At 48.6% G+C, this 15,104-nt stretch overlaps 1 protein-coding gene across 2 annotated transcripts in view; it reads left to right on the top strand.

The window, feature by feature from the left end:
* LOC117903529 (potassium voltage-gated channel protein eag) overlaps positions 1-15,104 on the top strand; it is a 51,160-nt gene that overhangs the window by 6,643 nt on the left and 29,413 nt on the right. For both annotated transcript variants that reach the window (XM_034815701.1, XM_034815691.1), the window contains exon 3: positions 9,985-10,617. In XM_034815701.1, the coding sequence (XP_034671592.1) occupies positions 10,539-10,617 (79 nt within the window). In that variant the 5' untranslated portion in view covers positions 9,985-10,538. The remainder of the gene's footprint in view (positions 1-9,984; positions 10,618-15,104) is intronic.

Here is a 15,104-nt window from a genome sequence, read left to right as displayed (position 1 = left end):
ACAAAGTGCTCTTCGAACCTGCGAGGGTATCTGCTGTGTCGTGCCACGAATTTGCGGCTTTCCTTCCATGGTTTGGCTTTTCTTTTCTTTTCTCTTTTCTTTTCTTTTCTGTTTTTTTTTTGTGTATATTTTCCTTTCATTTCTTAGCTATCTGTGTGGAGTCGGGTTGGCTGTTTGCTTTGCTTTGGCCTATTGTTTGCTTATCATGTTCATGTGTGTCGCTGTCTGTGTGTGTCTCTGTCTTTGTGTGTGTGTGTGTGTGCCTGTGTGTGTGTGTGTGTGTGCGAGCGCTTTCTTACTATGTCAATATTTTTTGGCGTAAGCTTTGCTTTTAGCCATGACAAGTAAATATGCCAGCCAGCTGAGCAGCGGCATAAATTGGCCAAGTCTCAGGCTTCAGTCTGGTCGCTGGTCCTCCCACTCAGACTTCCACTCGCTGGTCCATGGAAGGACAATGCTCCCCTCCCTCCCCCTCTCCCTCCCCCTCTCCCCCTGTCTTGGCCTGGTCTGTGAAGCTCTCAAGTGAATCGTTTGTTGTTGCTCTTCGGTTTGGTTGCGCGCCGCGCAATCGAAAAACTTTTTATGACACAATTTCCCTTTGTTGCCATTTTTCTTGCGTCTTGCCCGCTCTTTGCTCTTGTTTTTTGTTGTTGCTCTCCTTCTTGGCACACTTTCGATTTTCGATTTCGCACGGTGTGTGCTGCACGGTGGGGCAGGGGCAGGGGCAGGGGCGGGAGGGACAACTGAGTCATTCCGTGTGGGGCGCAGAGGGAGGGAGAGGAACGTCAGAACTTCAAATGGCAACAGGAAGGAAGGAAAAGGGGTGGTGCCCGTGCCCGTGCCCGTGCCCGGGTTGCTGCTGCTTCTATATTTAGAATTTTCGGAGGGTCTCTGTAACTGGGTCCACGTCCGGACACTCGCGGGGGGTGGTGCGGGGTGTGGAAGCGGCACAAGGATACACTTGCCACTCCCTCGTGGCGGGTGCTGCATTCAATGCAAACGAAGTTGCATGCACCAAATGCCATGCAAAGTGATTGAACGTGGTGGATGGGTGGGCGGGGGGCACGGTGCACCGTGGCAGCCGACAGAAATTATGTGTTGCATACTTACGTGCGCCGCACTGACCTTGCGTGCAGTGTCGAGGGGGGGAACGGGGGGAAGCGGCGTGGGTTTGGCCGCCAGAGGGAATTGCAGAATACGCGAAACGAAACGAAACGAAACGCCCGAAGAAAGGTTGAAGAGAAAAGCAAGGCAAAGGCGCTGCTCCCCCTCCTCCTCCCTCTATCACTCCCTTCCTCTGCCTGTCCATCTCTCTCTCTCTTTTGTGTCCGTGTGTTTTGTTTTTATTGCATTGCCCGTTTTGGGGCAGCAGAGTCTAATTGGATAGGGAGCTAGGGCCACAGAATGGGGCAGGCAAAGAGACACAAAGCGGCAGCTGAAGAATGGCAAAGTGAAGGAGCGCAGCGCCCGCCGGCCTAGACCAAATTAATCGATGAAAAAGATCAAATTCAATTTGCCACAGACCGAGACAGACCGAGACAGACGGAGGGTAAAGAGCGCCAAGAGGGAGACAGCGAGTGGCAGTCAAGTCAGCCGTGAGCTGCGGCCAAAAGCTGATAAGCCGCCGCAACAATAAAATCAAATCACATCTGCCAACAGTCCACCCAGGCCCCCAGGCCCCCAGGCCATGTTTGTTAGGGCAGAAAAGGGTAACAGCTAACGGTCAATGGCTGCAGCAACGATTCAAAGCGATTGCTCAACTCAAACAGGAATTTAACCATTTAAAACACGGTTTAAAACACGGTAATCGAAACACTCGCGAATAATACATAATTATTAACAAACATTTCCAACTGAAGCAGTTTATTTGAAGCTCACCTTACCCGTGGATGTGAACCGTTCTCATGTGTCAGCTTCCTAAACGCTTCGATTTACATTAAATACTTTTCCAACCGGACCAGATTTTCCTGCTTAAAGCAGCTCTGAAACCATTGCAACTATTTGAAGACAATTGAGAGAAATGCTCACCCATTTTGCTCCACAAATATTCCCCTTGTGTGAAAAAGAATTCAATATTCAATGAGTTCCAGCAGTGTGCCAGCTCGTGGATGATTTGAATAAAGTTCTTCGCGGCGAAGGAGCACTCCATATTTGACTTTTCTTCAAGCTACAGGCTTTGAATGAAATGAATCTTCATTTCCATTTGTCATACACTTGCAGAGGGCATTCCTTTCGTGCGTGTCCGTTCGCTTATGGGAAATTCTACAGCGAATCAAAGCGTGCCTTTTATTAGATCCAATTTGAAAGGCAGTGTATCAAAGGCAGCGACAACCCTTGTCGCTTGGTCCTGGCAGTTGGAGAGCTCTCGGCTTAGGCGGCGCCTAATTAAGTACAAAATTATGAATAAAAATGAGTCATTCGGAGGCAGCACAAAGACAAATAGAGCGCATTATTCATGGGCATTCGAGGCATTAGCCGGAGACAGCGCAAATGGAGCGACTGAAGTGGAGGCGGAGGCCACAGCTTGAAGCTGAAACCGAAACTGAATCCGGGTCTGGGCCTGAGCTGGGAGCAGGGATCGATTGGCAAGGAACTACACACCGACTGGATGTACTTTCCTCATTGCCACTGCGGCTGCTCCTCTTTAAGAAATGTCGATGCCGAAAATAGACTTTCTTCTTCCTTTTTTGCACTTGTTTTCGGCTCTTGCTTTTGCTTTTCTTTTCTTTCTTGTCTTGGGTTAATGAAATGGCTGCCCTACTTTGCCTGTCAGTCCAAGGCGCCCCAACTTGGCACGCAAAAGCCAGACCCAGGCCCAGGCCCAGGCCCAAGAACAGGCTGAGCCCCACGCCAGAGCAGCCCGCGGCCTGGGCTGACGACTTGGCAAAATCAAGGTTAAGTATATGTATTTATGCGCATATACAAGTGGGGCAGAAGTGGGTCTGCCGCGGAGAGCGGAGATACCAGAGCGGGGCATGGCAGGTCTTTGCTCCAACAGGAAATGTCAATCAATTAGCCCAACCCAGGCCCAGTTCCCAGTCCCAGTCCCAGTTCCAGTCCCCATCTCTGTCCCGTGTTAGACACAATTCCAATCCCAAAGCCAGTCCCAAGTCGCCAGCCCAAGGCGCCAATTGGTGGCGTTGCCTTGCGCCTTCGAATTTGTGTATCCTGTCTGCCAGCCTGGATCCCGACCATAGTTGATTGCACTCGCCCGGATGGCTGACTGCCTGCTGCCTGCCTGCCTGCGAATCTTTGGCGACTCCTTAGCTTTTTGGTATACATTTCCATTTGTGACCTTTGGCTGGGCCTGAATGAAGCGTGGGAGTGTCAGGCAACCTGTTTGACTTTAATTTATACGCCGGCCCTCCGCTGGCTCCGCTTGATTTACTCACAAAACCTTTTTCTGCGCCCCAAGGTGGTGCCAGGTGGCTGCTGTGGGGCCTGGTTTTTTATTGATTATTTATTGAAGCAATTCTTGAGTGATTTTTAATGGTTTTAGTTGCATTTCATTGAATTCACCTTAAAGTTCGAGGCAAGATTTAGCTTTAGTCAACGATTCCGTATGGCTGATCTGAAGAGCTCTTCTAGCTGTGTGTTTCCTCCCTTTCCTGAGATTATTATCCATTATAATACACTCCAATCAGAGTGCCTCCCTGCCCGCCCGTGCAGGCAAAAATTACAATATGATTTGGCAGTCAGTCCTCCCGTGCTCCTCCCTCTCTCCCTCTCCTCCAATCACAAAACTGTGCCCCATGCGAGTATTAGCAATCTCTTGCCCTCCCTCCCCCACGGCATGGCCGCTTCTCAGAGTCCATTGTGCTGTGCACATCGAATCCTTGGTCTGTTCTTCGTCTGCTCTGCCTCCGAGCCACCCGCAGTCCCTCTCGTGAGCCTATTGTCCCCCTGAGCTTTGTCTTCCCTCCATTCTCCACGTTCTATCTCTATCTTGCTGCTTTCTCTTTTTTGCTGCCTACTTGCTTCCACCTATTCCCCCCCTTTGTTTGGCTTTCCTCTGCATTTGTGTTTGTGTAATTGTTGCAACAATTGTGCTTTCCGAATGGGAGAGGAAGCCCAGAGGCAGAGCCAGAGACAGGCCCAAAGTGGGGGGCGGTTATTATTCTGTGACACTGCGGAGCGGGGGCTGGGGGAGCGGTTTTTGTTGCCACAGAGCGTAAAATTTGTTGTCAAAGCCAATATCGAGGAATGCCAGTGGAATGCATGCGAAATGCCAGACCCAAGGGATCTGGATGGTTGCTTTTCACTTCACAGGAAACGCATTTAATGCAATGCCAAAAACATTCACACGAAACAGAGTGGGACTTGCGGTCACAAGTAATTAGCAGACTCCAACTCAAATTTCGTTGCAATTTGCCAGTCAAAAAAACAAGGAAAAAAACAGACACTCCCCCCGCCGCTTAGATGTTTCTCGTGCAGGAAAGTGGCTGCCAAAGCAAATGGCAAAAAAGTTTATAAATTTTTGAATAGTCCACAATGGCACAAAGTGAGTCCAAAGGTGAGCGCCACACACACACACCAACAAGGAGAGAAACAGAGAGAGAAAGAGAAAAGGCGAGAGAATGGGTAAGCTTGGGGGATGATCCAGCTTCCGACTCTCCCTCTCCCTCTCGCTCTCCCCCTCTCTCCCTCTCTATGTGGTGGCTGTGGAGGCAGCTTCATTTTCTTGATGACACCATCTCATTAATAATGCCGGAGCTCTATTAATATTTGAAGCCCAAAACGCAGCACACCGGAAATTAAATCCAAATGAAGGCAAGGGGCGAAAGCAAAGGGCAGGATGATGCTCTCTGCCCGTACATATCCTAGTGGAAGTTCCCGGTTCTAAATTACTTACATTTTAGCTCTCAAATAATGCAATCAGTAGGAATTGTTGTGGGGATGAACACTTATTGTTTAGATTATAATCGTAGCTCCGATTAGCTAGAAATTTCCTCAAAATTGGCCACAGCCTTTGACTACATTTCGAGTGCTTTCGTTCAGGTCTAGCAAGTCTGATTTGCCATAATTTTCGCGAGGTTTTGCTCAACTGATAAATCCCCTCAGAGCTGAAAGTGCATCCGTGACTTTGTGTCCTTTCACTTATGGTAACTTTTGCAGCAAACTAGGAATGTGTGTCTGCCTTTTACTACATCGTTTCGCTCTTCTTTTATTTGTTTCGATTGGATCAGCTGTCAGCTGTGGCGCCTCAAGGGCGAGAGTGGTGCAGCCCTTCCGCCAGCAGCAGGACTTGCCCCCTTTGACGCGTTCGTGTTAATTTTTATGACGTACTTGAAGTGAGCCATAAAAAGAGCTCCGCCGAAGCAGTCCGGGGCGGCACTGAGCGGGGGCCGAGAGAGCTTAGAGCTGCAACATATTAAAATGTCCATAGAGTCAGCTACCTGCAAGCCCACAGCCAGCACAGTCCCCGAGTCCCCGAGTCCCCGCGTCCTGCCTCATCTGCGCTTTGTGGGACAAGGTGAGCGTCATCCTGTGGCAGCGTTTGTGCTGCTATGTTCTGTGTACGTGCCCTGCCCCCGTGTGCTGCGGTCGGTCACTCGCTCCGACAACGTCAGCAGCCCAATCCAAAGTAGTTGCCGCTGCATCACTGACGTCCTTAGTCCTTGGTCCCTGGTCCTTGCCACACAGCCAGCAGAACTCCTCTCGCTTTACATGTGTTGAGGCGACCCAACTCGACCCGAGCCGTGGCAAGTGTGTCAAGCCCGTGGAGGACGGAGCAACATTTCATTCCATTTATTATAAAGAGGCGACTGCTGCGGGGCTTGACTCCCCTCTGTGCCTTTATCCTGTTTGGTCCTGTGACGTCAGCCAAGGCAGCACTCCAAGGTACAGCGCCAGTGCTGATCGCGGGACACTGCCACAGAAACAAAAAAGAGAAAACGCGTCACAACTTTTATACCCGCCACTCAGTACATCTGCAACTTAGCGGTTATTTGTCAAATGTTACATTTTTTCTTCATCTGTCATCTACATCAACAACACTACTCACGCCAACACGCTCCTTTAGCTCGCCACTCCCCTAGAGACACACTTTGCAGAGTCAGGGCAGAGTCGCGACAGTGGCAGCGGCAGAGACGTGTCAGAGGCAGAGGCCATAAACTGCGCGAAGCAGAGTGTGCTGCTATAAGCTGCGGGACGGGGTGGGTTTGGCCACTGAGAATTAATTTGGTGATCTGATAGATATGGTCATTCCCTACGGAATAGTTTTCTGTTATCTTCAAAATTGTAGATTTGGGAGGTTTTCGCCCTTTTGCGGAGACGGAAAGGGGCGTGGCTCATTTTTGAAATACACTGGTTTCAGTGTGAGCATACAGTAGTCTGGAGCCAAAATTTGGTGGCTCTAGCTCTTATAGTCTCTGAGTACTAGGCGCTCATCAGGACGGACGGACGGACAGACGGACAGACGGACAGACAGACATGGCTCAATCGACTCGGCTATTGATGCTGATCAAGAATATGTATACTTTATGGCGTCGGAAACGTTTCCTTCTGTGCGTTACATACAACCGTTATCCGCACAAATACAACATACCCTATTTACTCTTCGAGTACCGGGTATAAAAAGAGAACAGAACAGAACACCCAACAGCAAGTGGACACAGCTCAGTGCTCAGTACAGTGCGTTTCGCACGAGGGTGACACTGCTGGGAGCAGAGATAGAGGCTCTCGAAATAGCAGGGATTGACGCAGGACACCAGAGAGACGCACCAGAGTAGAACGGGTGGACACAGACTGAGGCTAAGCTGATGCCTTCGAGTTTCATGAATATATATCGAAAGAAAGGAAAAGAAAAGCTTATTTGGATTGCCGCCACACACACGGACTATTGCCCATTGTTTTTTGGGTCTCAGATGTGCTCCCCCCTTTGCAGTTCATTAGTTCTCCAATAAGTGGAGAGGGCTGTGGCTCCAGCTCTGGCTCTAGCCATGAATTAGTCTCCATTATTGTGCATCCATGGAGCTGTAACTTGCAGTTAATTATATGCATTACCAGGGGCAGGACAAGGCAACTTGTGTCGGTATAAAATCCAAGGAATACTCGCAAATGAATGCAGCGGCATTGTTCGGAAAGTTTCTACAGAAATTCTCCCTCAATGCCGCGTGTCCTGCCACATCCACAACTGGGCCACTGGGGCAGCTCCAGCTGCTGTCCCTTCTCCCTCTGCCTCTCCCTCTGCTGCTGTTGTTTTCCCTGGCAGCCACGCATTAAAGCCAGAAAATTCATAAATGCCTGAGAGCGCTTCTCGCTTAGCTTGGAGTGTGCTGCCTGCCTCTAATAAGCACTTACTGCAGCCAGGACCAGGACTCTGCAGCAGCCACAAAGAAGCTGTCTTGGCCGTAGTTTGAATTTTAATGAAATTAAAGATTACTGAGCTCAGCCATCTGAGAGCTGGAACGTGGCACGAGGCAGCAACATTGCAGAGGCTTCCAGAGCAGAGCAACAGTTGGGGCGGTGGAAGTTTTCCGTGGATAACTTTCATAGCACAAATTTCAAATGGCTAATGTTACCTTGGATAATTGCAGGTTAAAATCCAACCCCAATGGATAAGCCACATGGTGAATCTTGAACTCTCATGAGTAGATTATTTTTCCATGAATAATCTTCACTTTTTTCCTAGCTCGAGTTCCTAATGAGGGAAACATTTTCTACATTAAAACTGTGATGCCAAATATGGAACTTTTTTCATTTGTTGAATGCGTTTTCCTTTCCTTTTATGCAGCATGAAGATATCAAAGAATATTTCAATTAGGGTTTGCTGGCGCCTTGTCTTAATGGAAGTCATTTGTGGTTTTTGCATCAGTTTATTAGAATTATTGAAGAACATTTAAAAGGAGCAAACGAAAGATGCTTGGCAAGCCGCAGAATATTCGGAAAAACTCATAAAAATTGCCACACATGCTGTCATTCATTTTATTACACATTTTTCCTTATTTTATTTTTGGTTTTCTCCTTGTCCCCCTTCTGCATTGGGTCTTTAAAATCCGCTCATCTTGGTGCTTAATTTAAATCTTGACTCACTTTTGTCACGCCCTTTGGCTCTTCTTATATCTAAGCCACTATTTTCCTCTTAGAAGCTGCTCTTCTAATTATTCTCCTCGTGCAGCCTCCTTCCTGGTGACTCTTTTATATATTTTGCGCTGAAAAGCTGCTCATCTTAGGCTCTCGTATATCCTGCTACAGTTTGCTCTGGAATCTTACATCCTTGCTGCTGCAGCTTGCTCCTGCACCTCGCAATTAGTGCGTCTTTCGCTCGAGTGCATCGTGTTCGTATTTCATTGCTTGGAGCCGACTTTGTTATCCTATCTTTGGTTGATGCACTCAGTCCTCTGCTCAACAGATTCACAGCTGATATTTATAATTGCTGCGTGTGTTTGTGTGTGTTCAGGCATTTCCCAGAGTGTAACCCAAAGCCCAAACTCAGTACAAACCTCCAGCCTCTGTGGATTGCTCAGTTTGGTTTCCTAATTGGCAATACGAGCTGGATAATTGGCAGTGCTAATTGCCGGGGCAGGTTGAGCGCTGCTCATCCATTCCCCGAGTGTAGTCCATCAAGGTGGTGGGACTCTCTCTGGGAGCTTCTCGGTGTCCGGTTGTCTGCTTTCGAGTGTTCAATGGCTTCACCCCTGGCTCAAGTGGGAATAACCATTTGAGTTGGCCAATTTATGCTTTATTGTTTTGTGTTTAAGCCTGACCTAAGCTCTTTTTGCTGCCTGCCTCTCCCTCTCTCCCTCTTTCTGTTGGTTTGCTAACGTAATGCACACATTACGCATACGACACGAGCATATTCCCGTAATTAATTGCAACAGCGCACATTGGGGCGGGCAGCTAATAAATTTGAAAGTTTCAAGGCAACAAACATTTATTTTAATGTGCATCAAAAATTGAATGCAGCGCAGAAATGATTGCAAGTCCATCAACAAGTCAGAGCCGCTGGATTAGCGATAAGTTCAATGAATATTCAGTAGAGTTTTCCCTCCAGTTTTATTTTGAGAACGTTCTTATCCATTTCGGCTAACAATTAATTTTGTGCCAGTCCAAATGTGTTTATTTAATGTGTAGAATATTTAATTGCTAATGCACTGAATCGCATAAATCTCGCATTTATCTCATGAATTTTAAGTGCAATTTAAAGTCCCCAAATCGAAGGATTTCCAACCCAATGTGCAGCATGCCGAAATGCGCTAAAATCAATGAAAGGTTCGTGTGGGGCGGGAAGGGGTGTTGCAGGTTAGCAGGGATCTTGTGGGCTGCCCACATAGTTACGTATACTTAATGTTTGCAATGTGAAATTGCATAAATTGAATTATAAATCCGATTTGACAGCACTTTGCACTTTGCATACGTGAAAACCATCATGGCACAATGGCCGCAGCCGGATTTAACGCAAAATCAATTGAATGTCGCTCAATTAAAGCCAAAATTCGATCAATTAGGCCTCAGCCTGAGTCTCAGTCTCAGCCACTCGCTCATTAGTTTTAATTTGTCGCTTAGTGACTCAACTGCGCCCACTAACAATGTAATTAATCTTTCACTTGTATCATTTGGGTTGCAAATTTGAATGCGAATTGCATGCAGGGGAGCTGTTAACTGAAGCGTGGAGGTAAACATGTGACAGGGAGACAAGGATAAATAATTATTGAAGAGTTTGCAGCAGTTAGAGCAGAGCTTGAAGAGGGGAATTTGATTTTTTGGTGCCCACTTTTTGGCTTGTGAAAAGGAGACTGTGGGCAGCTCCACTGTGAGTGGTGCAAGATATGAAGAAGTCATCAAAAATGAAGTCCCACAAACATTGTCCTAGTTGTTGGTGTTCCACGAATCATGCCACAAATCGAGAGCACTTGGAAAACCCAAGCTAATATTTTACTTATTACGCAAATCACTGCAGCTGAATTCTTTAAGTTCTAATCAAAACTTTGACTCCTCTCTAAGCCAACTTCTCGCTCATTTGTTCTTTTATTCTCCTTGCAGTGCCATATGCAACCGATAAGACTGCGTGATTGGTCAAGTGGTGAACAGCTTGGACAGCGACTGTCGAGAGGTTGAGTGCTGAGTGGCGGGTCGAGCGACGTGTGAACCATCTCGAAATGGCGGCTGGTCGGGGCAGCAGAGTTGCGGCGTTGCCCAGCGATGTCGTCGTCGCCGCCACGAGCAGGTGCTGAAGCTGAAGCTGAAATGCAGATGACGATAGCAAAATCGAACATCAATTGATCCAGCGGACGAGCAGCCCACATCCTCGAGTCAAAGCCAAGCGATATCCGTAGTTGGAGTCATAGAAGCAGCCGCAGCCACAGCCACAGCCGCAGCCGCAGCCAGAGACAGTGAGTTTCCATTGGAGCATCCATATCCATCAGCTGACAACTGTCAGCTGCTGTCATCCGTCAGCTGTCAAGAGCGAGTCCAGTCCAGCTGTCAACGGCAAGCGGAAGAGAGCGGCGCACAGAACGGGATCGGGCCAGGAACGAAACGAAACGGAACGGAACGGGACAGCGACGAGTGGCGCAGCGTAGCGTGTAGGCGGCAAAATGCCTGGCGGACGACGTGGACTGGTTGCGCCACAAAACACATTCCTCGAGAACATCATCCGGCGCTCCAATTCGCAGCGTGAGTATCGCCCTTACCCTTTCCCTTTCCCATTCCCCGCTCAATCGATAAGGTAGAATGTTGTGGCATAAAGCAAAGCATGAAGCCACAATTAAATCACAAGTAACTGCCGGCTCAAGTGTGAATGTCCAGCCGGAATGGGAAATGCTTTCCATTCGCATTCGTTTGCTGTGGCTGCCGCCTGCCAAATTGTTTCGGTTATCGAATAATGTCAATTATTCCCATAATTACAATGTACGTTTCCACATGTCCAATTATCGTTGCTCGGTTGCCAGGCAGCCAGTAGAAGGAGCAGAAGGCTGAGTGTCGGAGTGCCGGAGTGCCGGAGTGTCGGAGTGGGTGGTGGAAAAGTGTGAAATGAATTTTCCGTTAAGTTGTCAGTGCAGTGCGAACAGGAAACTTGGATTCCCAGCAACTGCCTGGAATGTGCCTCCTCCACACCACTGACTGACGCACACACACACAATGAAAAGGATATGGAAATGGAATTGTTTTGGTCTTCCGTAACACAGAGGCAGCAGCAGAACAGCAGCAGCAGCAACCAGTCAATGCGGTCAATGGCAACACTTTCAATTAAGGGAACGAGCAGGCAGCCTCCTCCATCGAGTGCACACGCCTTTGAGGGTATTTGCGGGAAATACCTGATTCGAATGCGATTCAATCCGAGGGCTTACAACGAGTCGAGCACGGCTTTCACCGGGGTCAAAGCGGGCAACAGCTGCAACATCATTACGAGGCAGCAACACTGGCCACAACATGAGCTCATAAAGTACCAAGGGGAGGGACACACATGGAAATGGAGTGCCATGCAGCAGCAACTTTGGGGATAATTAACAAATCTGACATCCACGAAGTCATTCCTCACGCCACTCCTTTGCCCTCATTCTGTGTGTCTGGCTCTGGTCTCTGGCAAACATTTTTCGTTGCTGGACGCAGGCGTGTGCATAGTGAAGATAAAGAGCTTATTAGTCAAGGGACAGGGTGACAAGTGACAGGAATGGAAGGGCAGCTGCAGCTGCAGCACAGAGAGACACAAGCCAGATGGAGATGGAGAGGGAGAGAGATGCACCGAGAAGGAAATAAATCGATGCGTAAACAAAGAATCCAAGTGGAGGCAGGCAGGAAGGCATCTGAAGACAAATGAGTGAAAAATCGAAAGGGAAAGCTACTCCATTGATCACACAATAAACACCCAACGATTGGGCTCCATGATCAGGCAATTGACTTGACTTTTGGTTTCCAATTGCAGTTCCATTCAGCGCAGATCTGTGCTACTCTCGCCTGTGGTTCGATTTCCTTTGCCGAGTGTGTTTATGAGCTCCTTTTTGAGCTGCCTGGGCGCAGCAATGGCAACACTTATCGATCGATTTGGTTAGACCCAAATGAGGCTTCTCTCAGCTGAGACTTGACGGTCCTCTCCCCTCTACACTCTCCAACACTCGATGCTCTATTAGGCATAGATTTCATATGCTCCTCCAGGACTCCTGCTCCTCTGCCAGCTGTCGAAAGCGGATTACTCTGAACAGCAGCAGACATAAAGCCTTTTCCAAAAGGATTTCGTTTGGCAGGCAAAGTGGAAGGGAAAAAAGTAAGAGAACGGAAGGGACACCCATGGACAGCCAGGGGCCACAGGGGAGTCAGCAATGAGCCAGCTTTTAGCCCATGGACTGGCTCCTGCTCCAGCTCCTCGTCTGCTGCTTCGCATGGAAATGTGAGAGCGTAAAGTGAAAATGCCATAAAGGAAATGCACACAGAGGCGGAGTAGAATGGCAAATGCCGGCTACCAGGGTGGAGGGTGAAGAATGAAGGATGCCGGACGGAGTAATGCTCACTGAATGTGTAAGTGTAGCATATTAAGGCGGGAAATTGCGTTTATACTTGAAGGCCCAGAGCCAGAACGCAAATGGCAGGGCAGAGGCGGGGAAAGCGAAGCGAAGGGCAGGCCAAAATGGGTCGTCAGGTGGAGCAATAGATTCGAATGTGATTCTCATGCCAGGCACACAACAAAAAGTTGAATGATACTCGACGAATGCGGGACACGATTGCTCCACTGGCTGGAGCTGGAGAAAGGTAAAAGGAAAAGGTGAAGTAAAAACGAGGAGCCCAAAAGAGAGTGCGGGGGCAAGGCTTAAATATGTACAGCACTCCGCCATATATCCTCTCGTGCTCCGCAGCCCTGGCAAATGTCTCAACTTCTTCTTAAGCCACACAAATGTATCTTTTGATTGAACCAAATAAGCACCAAAATGGGCAGCTGACACCTAGAAAGTTATGCCAAATAAAAGCGGGAAAATTATTGATAATTTATCGCTCACGAACCTCGGCCTCGAATGTTTTTTCAGACAATTTAGAAACAAAGGAGTTTAATCAGTTGATACTTAATTTGGTGCATGTCAAAAGGAGCTTCAAGTGGAATCCAAGCCTTAGATTTATTCTTACGAATATTTAAATAAGGAACTCCACTCCCAATGTGTGAATATTCCGCAGACACCTGGCCATGCTGCTGGCCATCCTTCGGATGGGCAACTTCCAGTTGGCGTTATTCCGCCCAATCGTTCATTGTCGAAATGCAATTTGGACTTTCGTTTTATTCGCTGCAGCAACACTCGCATTCTTACGTGGACATTGAGCAATGGGCCCATGGAATATTCAAGTCTTTTGCAACCATTTTTCTTCTGGCTTTTCTCTGCTCTCTTTTCGCTTTTCGCTCTTCGCTCTGTCTGCTGTTCATTTGCATAAGCCAATCGCATGTTGAGGGGCCGCGGACAGACGAAACTCTGATAAGTAGACCCCTCGCAAGAGCCTTCCATCTCGAGTTCCTTTGGGCAGGAGGCCAGACAGCTATTCCCCCCTCCCCTCAATGTTATCCACAAAACTGACCAAAGGCCCGGGAAAGTGGCAAGCGAAGCCCAAACGGAAGAGGCAAAGAGCCAAAAGAGTGGAATGAGGCAGGAAGCGGCTTGGACAGATTTTTTAATTAGTTGACTTTAAGCCGGGCCGTGCAACCCCTTTTCGGTGCCGATCGATTGGTCCAAACAAGTTGCAAATAGGCAAAAATTGGTGTCCTTGTTTGGCCAACAAACTCATTAAAATTGAAGGAAAATCCGAGGCCCAATCCTGGCACAGCAAAACGACCCCAAAGCCAAAATCCACAAGAATGCCGCCTGGTACAGTTTTTTTTTTTTGCCAGTGCTTTATCTGCGCCGCACACAGATGGGGAGGGGGACGGGGACGGGGACGGGGACGGGGGAGAGCAGAGCAGATTGTCATCTCTCAGTTTTGGGCGAAACAACTTTGCCCTTGCTGTGTGCTGTGTGCGCTGTTTGCCATTTTTTGGGGGTTTTTGTCACTTTTGCGGTTTGCCTCGCACGTTTATCTCGAGGGCCCCACTCGGCCACATCCTCGGTCTCGGTCTCGGCCTCGATGCTCGCTCTGACCTTTGGGCGCTCGCAGCTCGACACTTGGCGTGTGTTGTTTGATCTTTGTCGGCAAAGCCAAACAACATTAGCAAGAACAACATGAACGGGAGGGACAAAGTGGTTCGAAGCTGGGGATACCCTTGAGGCTGCCTGGGACTGGCATATTTCTAGGAAGCGCCTTTCTGGCATCGATCAGTTGTGCCTTCCCCGGCGTAGAGGGTATCAAAAGTGACACAGTGGCAGGACACTGATAGTTGTGCTTTGAAGTTTGCTCCCTGCTCTATGTGGCACGCGTGAGTGTTGACAATTGATTACGCATACGCCGCGTGGCAGGGAAAAGTTTGTGCGTTCCAAATCCATCACGGCGGCTGATTGGATGGATGGATGGCTGGATGGCTGGACTGAATGTGTTTGTCTAGGTCAACGCTGAACGCTGAACGCTTCGAGCTGAGTTTTGATAACTGAATAAGCGATGAATCAGCAAACCAAAAGAGAAAAGTGAAGGGAAAGTGATTCAGGAATAAAGTTGAAGTGGAAAGCAGCCAGCAGCCAAGGGAGCAGCATCCATGTCGATTGGCTGCAGATTGCCGAAATGCTCGAGAGCTCGGAGTGGCTGAAAATGGAATCGTTACAAATGCACAGAGAAGCAGCAAAAAGAGAGAGAAAAATGTTCCAGAAATGCGACAGGAAACGGCAGCAGCATCCATCGCCCACCCCGGAAGAGAAATGTCAAGCCACCAAACAGGCATTATCAGCCATTACGCAGCTGCGACACACATCTGCAACACAGAGATGCACAAGCCACGGAATTCCTGCCACATGCAACAAGCCGCAACGCAGCATAATGGCCGGGGCAGAGGCAGGTGCAGGGCAGGTGCAGGGCAGGGCAAGGGCACGCCCCCGCAGGCCAATCGGTTAACAATTGCAATTATGCACAATCATTGTCTGCTGTCAGACCCGCCACCGACCCGACCCGACTTCCATGTTCGACCTTTTTTCCCTTTGCTCTTCCGGGCCGTGCTTGTTATTGATTTTCATTTTTCATTTCGTTTGCTTTCTGCCCTCTGT

This window comes from Drosophila subobscura, chromosome A, assembly GCF_008121235.1.
Source record: "Drosophila subobscura isolate 14011-0131.10 chromosome A, UCBerk_Dsub_1.0, whole genome shotgun sequence".
Lineage (NCBI taxonomy): Eukaryota > Metazoa > Arthropoda > Insecta > Diptera > Drosophilidae > Drosophila > Drosophila subobscura.
This window is presented reverse-complemented; position numbering and strand designations above follow the sequence as displayed.